At 42.6% G+C, this 8,746-nt stretch overlaps 1 protein-coding gene across 2 annotated transcripts in view; it reads left to right on the top strand.

Annotated features, from left to right (window-relative positions):
• Positions 1–8,539, top strand: part of TBXAS1 (thromboxane A synthase 1) — a 229,924-nt gene extending 221,385 nt beyond the window's left edge. For both annotated transcript variants that reach the window (XM_040595587.1, XM_040595586.1), the window contains 4 exons: positions 1,768–1,856; positions 4,285–4,422; positions 7,282–7,444; positions 8,076–8,539. In XM_040595587.1, the coding sequence (XP_040451521.1) occupies positions 1,768–1,856; positions 4,285–4,422; positions 7,282–7,444; positions 8,076–8,150 (465 nt within the window). In that variant the 3' untranslated portion in view covers positions 8,151–8,539. The remainder of the gene's footprint in view (positions 1–1,767; positions 1,857–4,284; positions 4,423–7,281; positions 7,445–8,075) is intronic.
• The last annotated feature ends 207 nt before the right edge of the window (positions 8,540–8,746 follow it).

Here is an 8,746-nt window from a genome sequence, read left to right on the forward strand (position 1 = left end):
ACTGATTTCCCTTGTGAAATCAGGTAGCCCTCGGATCCCTTTCTACAAAACAAGGATGACAAAAATCATCCTCCTGACTTTGGTTTTAGCTGTTCAAATTATTGGAGCCATTTGTGGCTTTTACTCTCCTAGTCCTTCATTTGATAACCATCGACCTAAGCCAAAGGTTTGAGTTAGTAGGCACTACCGCAATATAAGAGCATCATTGAAAGGCTGTCAGTGCAGTCTATACTTTATGTATTGATAATATTTGACATAAACTGACAAAATATTTAATCTATTGACAAGCTGAGTTGCATCTTTCTCCCTAAGAAAGGAGCAGACGCACTGGTTCTGCTCAGCCTGTGCAAATCACTTTCTCTGGTCTTGCTTCTCTTTCCTATGCCAAAAAATGGGGATAATAGAATGTATCTATTTCCTTCCCAGAAAAGATCGGTTAATGTGAAGTGGTGCATGGTGGCTTAGTGCTGAATAAGTGGGATACCCTAATCCAGCAAGGTATCCTCGTTCTATTGTATGCCTTTTCTGCATACCATCTGGAGTTGTTCTTTGCTTAGTATTTTCAGTATGTACCATATGTTTTTGCATGAAAATTCAATAAAATATGCATTATACATGAAAAGTGCTGTAGTAAATAAAAGAAGGATGGAATCCAGTCCCCTTTGTGAACGGCAGGGGCCCCAAATCTTCATAAAAGGCTTAGCCTAGTCTGACGTCTGTGCTTTTCTCCAATTTACTGTGTGTCAGTCTTTAGGAGATGCTCCAATTTAAAACAAAACTCTGCTTTCCTGATGAGGTTATTAGATGTACTTTGGCTGCCCTCTGCTGAGAGCACTGAATAAGACAGGGAAAACGTCCTCTTCCCAAGGAAGAGAATAGGGAGAAATTTTCTGTTTGTTCATGCACTAGAGTTGTGTCACTGCTGCTGCTGGTCGTCTGCGGTTCTGTGTCTCTCACTGTCTGTTTGCTGCCTGTCAGAGGGCAAAGTCTTCTGAGCTACAGACCTGTTCGGGCTTGGTGCTCACCACTCGTTGTCAAGGGCTGGGTGGTTTTGTAGACTTAGGAAATGTGGGCACAGGCATTTCCTGCCATGCAAAATTAAGCAGCATTACAGCAGGGGTGGCCACGGGAGGAAACAGGCTTCTCTCCCCAGGCAATATTGCAGTCCTGCCGGGTGGGATTTGAGCTGTACCTCAACTCTCTGCTCGGCAGAGCAATTCACCGCTGCGTGCTGTTCCTCATCAGGATGTTGGTTTCTCCCAGTGCCACCTCCCACCCCTCCACAAGCATCACAGCATTAGCACTTTGCTTTATTTCTGTAACTGGGAAAGGGCAAAGGGTTTGCTGCAACATCAACAAGTATAACTGTTTATTGTGAACAAAGTGCTCCTGCTCTGCTCTGCTCTTGTCTTTCAGAAGAAACAAAGGTCCCGTGCAGATTTTAGAGCATAAAGCAATAGCTCTGTTGTAGCTATTAATGCTCTCTGTAATGCCGTTTTTAATACTGCCTAGCAAGTTGATTTATTATTGTATCTTCAGCTGGGCTGTGCACCAAAGCGTTCTGATGATGAAGGGAATGTTATACACACATTTAATTACTGCCCACATTTTTGTATAATTTTATCATTTACTGTTTTAGATGAGACATTGAGTTCTTCTACAGGAAAAATGCCCAGTAAAAAATAGATGATTTAAAAGCTAATCTGAGATGAGTTTGGCACTTAAATGTGAGAAAATGTAATTGTTCCTTTCGTGCTGCCTTTTCAGATGGTCCCTGATTACCAAAATGTACAAGGACTCCCTTATCTGGACATGGTGATTGCAGAGACATTACGCATGTACCCACCTGCATTCAGGTATCTACCACCACCACCACCACCACCACCCCCTTATTCCACAGGGTAGATCCCTAGCTCTATAAAATGGAAATCTGCTGTTGGAAGACCAATGTGCCCTTGGTCTCTCTGCCAACATCAATACCACTTATGCATTTGAAAGCTAGAATGTGGCCTATTGAAGAAAAACTGGCTAATACTGGTATTTCTGAAGGATTTTTTTACAGTGGATTGGCCAAGATTGCTTGCTTACCATTCTTTACATCCCCCGAGGTTAGAGGATGGAGCCATTTTGCAGCAGGACTGGCCTTAGAAAGCCAGAGGCTGCTGCTTCCATATGCCTCAGTCTTCGGGGATACAGAGAAAAGACTTACCCTAGCCAGCTGGTCATTAAAGCCCTGATCTGTAGAAGGGTTGCACATTCAGAAAGCTGTATTTCACATGTATGTTTGTTTAACTTGGACCCCTGCCGCCTTGCACTTTGTGCTGTGTTATAATAGCTAAGCTAATGGCTACATCTTTAAATTTGAAAATTTTGCCCCAATTCACACAAGACTGATTTTACTAAGTTGTATTGATGAACTGAAAACAAGGGGGAAATAAGTTAGAAAACTCTTTGATGTCAAATTTCCAAGTTATCATGAGCATAAGAGCTGATGTTAAGAATGGAACTTTTCAAAGTGGTCAGCCAGTTGCACTGCTTCTCGTGAAGCTGGGGTTACATGGCTGGAAAGGAGCCAAAGCTGAGTTTGCTGTGAGAGCCTTTGAAAAATTTACCCTACAGTTCCAAGCACCTTAAAATAATAGAGCTTAAAATCATATTCTCTTCCATATGTTCACAAAGATTGGAAGTCAAGATTTTGTCCATGGACATCTGCAGGATTGTTCAGAGAGTAAATGTCGAAGATACTTGCTCCTGGATAAGATGACTGGGCTTTACTATGTTATACATGGTATGCAAGTGGAAATCGTTTCGCCACTTAAAAGCATCACGGATCTTTGTGTTTCAGCTGAAACACTGGGAAACAATCAGTGTTTGTCAGATTGGAAATAAAATGGGAATGGAGCAAAACTTGTTCCAAAGTTTCCGTTGGCATTGTCAGTGGTGTTTATTGATCTGGCTTTTACTCGGATGGATATGGAATGGATAGGACAGCCCAGTGCCTCGGAAAGATTCTAATTGCCTATGACAAGGATAATGCTGAGTTAGGGGAAAATTCAGTAGCAGCCAAGCTTGTTATAAAATGCGTTGTTTTTTTTTAATAGATGTACTTACTAGCCAGACAACTTTCTTCCCGAGAACTCATGTTTCCACTATCGCCAAATTCATATAAGGATGAGAAGAGTGGCTTGTCAATGTGTTTTTTAGCATGCCAGTGTCTTGTTCCAGATTCGGAGCCTCTGTTATTTATTTGTCTATGAGAAAGAGAGAGATGGGTGACAGCAAGGAAAGAATGTGTTCCTGTAATGATACCAGACTGACAGACCTGAAACTGAAATCTTTGTTCAACTTTGTAGGCACAGCGCAGGGAGCAGCAAAGGGACCTCCTTGCACGTTGTCTTGCCCCTGTGCTCCCAGCTGGTGCCAGGGCATAGCCCCTAGGCTAATAGCACAGCACCTGCCTGGGTCTGGCATGCTTTGGCATCTGCAGCAACCACCAAAGCACCAAAAGATCTGGATCAGGATCTGCCCCCACACATGTACACTGACACACCATTTTTTTTACAAGATTTACTGACCCAAGCTCAGCTTTGGCAGGCAGCTTTTCTCAGTCTTCTTGTCACAATTATGTTCCTAAGGACAGTCCTTGGCACCTATCACCACAGGGTGGGAGGAAACTGGAGAGTTTTGTTGCTAACATCATGCCTATCTTTGATGAGTGTATGTGAAATGCAGTTTTCCAAGGCTTGTAAATTGGTTATATTTTTCTAGCAGCAGCTGAACACTTAGCCCCAACATTAAAACCATCCCTTACTAAATTTCAGGTGCTGTCCCAACATGGGGGAGCTTCTCAAATAAACAAACTCAAAACTATATTTGTTATCATTTTTTTCCTAAAAGCAAATGAGCATGTTCTTTCTGCCTTTTATTAGAGGTAACTGAGAATTTAATCTGCAGTTTTTGTAAAAAGTGAGTCTAAAACCAACATTAGCAGCAAAATTACAATTTAACAGTTAACATTTTGGAAAACTGTAAGCAATGAAATGCTTTACTGTGAAAAGGACAGAAGCTGACCAGATGGGTTGGAGCTGTGTGCTTCTAGGTGGAGGTGATTGTAACCTGGGAAGACATTAGCATCAGCAACAGTTGCTGTACTTATCTACTAGGGAAGTCTTACTCCTGAAATTGCAGGGACAGTCCAGCTGAAGAGGTTGACTTTTATGGTTCCCTCCTGATGTGTTTTTACCTTTATTAATCATCTGGGATACATGACACCTACTGTTTCAGGTTCACTCGGGAGGCAGCTAAAGACTGCATAGTGCTGGGGCAGCGTATTCCAGCTGGGGCTGTCATTGAAACCGCGGTTGGACATCTCCACCACAACCCTGAGTTCTGGCCAGAGCCTGAGAAGTTCATTCCCGAGAGGTATGTGGACTGATGCTTTTAGTTCTTAGGTTGAAGTCTTTATTTGGGCCTGTTTAGATCGAAGGCCTGCCTTAAATGCTGTTTCACGCATTAGGGTGGACACAGGACTCCAGCCTGTCCAGTGGAGATGCCAGGCCCTGCTGCTCCTTCACAGCCACAGTCACCCGCTCTTCACCCGAAACACTATTTCCAGCAAGAGGAGCACAGTTTAATTTGGAACATAAAAATATGTGATGTCTACCAAATCAGACAAGAGGTGATAGTAATGCATCCCTCAGAGAGTGCAAAGTTTGGTCAAAGTTGAAATGTGGTGCAGGTTTTCAGACCTGTTTCCAAATTAGGTGCTGCAAGTAGTGTGGCCTTTGGATGCAGAAACTGAAGTGAGACAGTATATTCACTGGGACGAGGTACCCAGGAAACTCGTCCAGCTCCTGGCTGGTTTAGAGCAGCCTTTCACTTGAGATCTTGTAATGGTGTGGGTACACAGTGAGTGGGGAACCTACCCCATCTCCACTGGGAATTTGCTCTGTCCGTACGTTAGGATCCTGGGTTCTTAGCTCTGCTTAGCAAGACATACTTTCACATGGAGCCGAAGGCTGAATTCCCTTCAGCCGGGGGAGGTGGGGGGCACTGTCAAATTGTGGGTTTGTACCCTGCCCTACCTTAGAGATGCTGAGTTGAGCTTACAGGGGGAATTTCAGTTGATGTGGTGTTTTGTGGAAGAACAAATTAGTTTTGTGGGCAGCTATACTTTAAGCTGTTCTGTGGGCAGCTGCATTTTAAGCTACCACTGTGTTGAAAAGTCTGTAAGAAAAAAACCCTGCATGCTCCACAAACAACTGGGCGTGAGGCAGGCAGCCCAGAACCATCTTTGCCAGTAAGACAACACATGTACGGTGTAGGTGGGTTTGCCCAGTGCTCCTTCTGGAGCAAATATTGGCATATGCTCTATCAGACACCTTAGGCCATGACAAAGAACAATGCCAATGTTAGGAAAGCCCAGAGCTTTTGTTGGGGAGGAATCTTAGCAACAACTGGAAGTCTGGAGTGGTGTTTAGCAATGCTTATTTAAAAATGCTGTCTTAATTGTTTGTTCACCACTTTAACTGTAGTATGAAAGCACATTACAGGGTAAAATGGATAGTGGGGGCTTCAGTCCCCTTGACTCATACAGTGCTGTTTGTTATGAATCGGAGATGAATTCTCTTTTGAAATCTCCCTGAGGAATGAAGCATGATTACTAACACTCTCCCCCACTTGTATCAGTTGGTAGTGTTAGTAAGAATTATAAAATAACAGCTTAACAAAAAATAAGTTTTCAGCTACAGGCTTTTCCCCCCTAATATTTTGTTTTGAAATCTGCCTCAGGAATAATACAAGGGAGACTAAATTTACCAGTATGATAAATGGGGGTAAGCAAGGCAAGCATTGCATTACCCTGTTTGCATGGAATATGCAACAGCGCTCAGTCCATGAGTTAATGGTCCTTCAGTTGCAAATTACGGGCTTCTATAGCACTGCGGCAGTAGCCCAATCTTATTTAGGATATCTGAGCATGAGGGTGGGGTTAGCAGAAATACACAATACTATTTTTTTCAAACCTCAAAATACCCTGTATTACCTCTCATCTCTTTCTACCCTGCGTGAGTTCGCTGGGCCTTTGTAGTCTAAAGTTCTTGCAAATTGTATCCAAACAGGCGATTTTCAGGGATGACCCTATACATGAAGGACAGGACCTTAATCCACATATAGAACTGGAAAAGTAGTTCTGTACTACCAGAACAGCTCCAAATACCTTATGACACAGGAGGTCTATGTAGATTTACAGGGTAATGCCATCACTGAAAAGGTTTCTTTTTTTTAAAGGAACCACTCTGATCAGTGACTCAGCACAAGCCAGATGAGCTTCACCTTGTTGATTATGCGTTGGCCCTAATAACTTGTGCTGACTCAAACTCTGTACTCTTGTCAGTACATATTCTGTCCAGTATACATCCATCTTTGCATATGCTGGCAAACAGATTTTGCTTTTTTCCTTTGGACTGCTGTTCAAATAGGAAATTTGTTTCCTTCCTTGGGGGTGGGGGTGCGGGAAGAAAGAAAAAACCCTCATTTCTAATGGGTTGGGCAAGTATTTTAAAGCTGGGTAGTTGATGCAGATCTGCATAACAGACTGTCACATTAATCAGTCGTTTCAATTGGACTGAGGTACTTCAGCTCTAAGAACAGAACTGTCTGCAATTTCAAGGTTTCCCAACTGGGAACCTGGTCTCTTTGTGACAAGAGCAGAAAGAAAGGCTTTACTGAATTGTAATAACCGTCTTCTGTGGCCTGTCCAGTCCCATGAGATTTCACCTCCCCTTGCAAGCTTCAAAGAGAAGTTCCCGTTGATCTGCATCTGTGATGCACAGCAAAGAAGTGCTGTTGCTGCTTCTAGCTAGTTCACATTGCAGCCCATTAGTTTCCTCTTAGGTCTAATCTCTCCCTCATACGTGCAAATGTCTATGTGTAATCTCTCCCTCATACGTGCAAATGTCTATGTGGCTAGCTTGTCTGCACCTGAAGTTATCATCCTTCTAGGCATCTTCATGAACTTAAAGCAATTCACTGAAGATAGATTGGAATTAATACTAATGTCTCCGTCCCCTCCTGGCATCACCAACTGACAAAGGCTGATGGCCATAAGTCAATTATCTGTTTACTTAAGGTTGTCAGCCCCATCAGGACATAATCTGTCAATAGTCCCTTTGATGTGTCCATTAACAATTGAAACAATCACCTTTTGATATGTAAATGAAAAACACGGAATCAGGAGTAAAAAACATTTATTGGACTGTTTTCCATCTCTGCACCTTCTAGGTTTACAGAGGAGGCCAAGAAGGAACGACATCCCTTTGCATACTTGCCTTTTGGGGCAGGACCCCGTGGCTGCATTGGCATGAAAATGGGTTTGCTGGAGACAAAAATTACTCTGCTGAGGATTTTGCAGAAGTTTAAATTTAAGACCTGCCCAGAGACTGAGGTTTGTACGCGTAGAGGCTTAAAGGCCACACTTATCAACTTCAGGCAGTTGACAGCATGTCCTAGACAGGATGACTGACTTGCCTGTGTGAATTTCTCTTTGTTTGAGACAACTGCTAGAGCCACTTCCATAATAAGGAGGGACAAGAGGCCTGGACTGCATGTTTTAATCAAAATGTGATCTAACCTTTATGCTTTTTCCAACAAAACAAAGTTACACAGCCCTGCCTTAGTGAAGAGCAGTCTAGCAACACTGCAGTCGAAATACCTTGATTTATACAGGGTAAGAACAGGTGTACATCTTTCCTGGGATCTCAGCACTTTTAGTATATGCCTATTGCTATATAAATTGCACCTAGCACTTACTCAGCAACTCTAGAGTTTACAGAGTTAATTTTTTTCTGTTCAGATCTACAGTATACCTGGGCAACCACTGCCTCAGCCTCTGGCTGTAAATTCTGTTTAATATTATACTACCACAGCTGACTGTAAAACAAGTACTTTACAGCTTCCTCAGTAATCCTGGTATGAATTGATCCCCCAGCAAAAAACATCTGTCTGTATGTGGGGGTGTTATACACACATAAGCAAATACATACAATTGTACATAAGATGCTCTTTTTTTCTTTTAGATTCCTTTGCAGCTGAAATCAAAAGCCACACTTGGACCGAAAAATGGAGTCTATATTATGCTAGAATCTCGCTAAATGAAAATGTACATCCTGAAGCCTCCTGGGATGGGACCCTTTGTTCAGTGACTCACTGGGTATAATCATTTTTCAAAACCCCAAAGACAGGTAGGAGCCTGTCTCATTGATGGTAGATGTAGTAGATGCTGCCTCACTGCCCTCTTGTGGGAGAGCCTCCAGTCACTTTTATCAATGAGACATGGGCTCCACGGTCTTTTTGGTGGTTTTCAAATTGCTGTGAATAGTATCTGTGGAGAAGCATCCCACTTTCACTTGCTTTTCTACATTATGCTTTCTTTCACTCATCTTTGAGAATGCTTTCTTCATGCTCAAGTTCAATAAATGGAGCAGATGTTAAGCATACACACAATCTAAAATATATTTTAATTAAAATTGTTTCTCTCACATATCCTTTTCATGCACTTGTAAGTCCATGCTCTAGAAAAAGTCCAAGAGACACCACAGTTATAGCAGAAGACTTGGGATCCAGCGCACTGGATTTTATCACGAACTCCGCTAAACACCAAAGCTGAGTTTCCTGCACAATGCTTAATCTCTCCCTGTGTCTGTAAAGTGGAAGGGGTTGCACCTTCTTCATGCTTTTAAAACGATTT

Source organism: Falco naumanni, chromosome 5, assembly GCF_017639655.2.
Source record: "Falco naumanni isolate bFalNau1 chromosome 5, bFalNau1.pat, whole genome shotgun sequence".
Lineage (NCBI taxonomy): Eukaryota > Metazoa > Chordata > Aves > Falconiformes > Falconidae > Falco > Falco naumanni.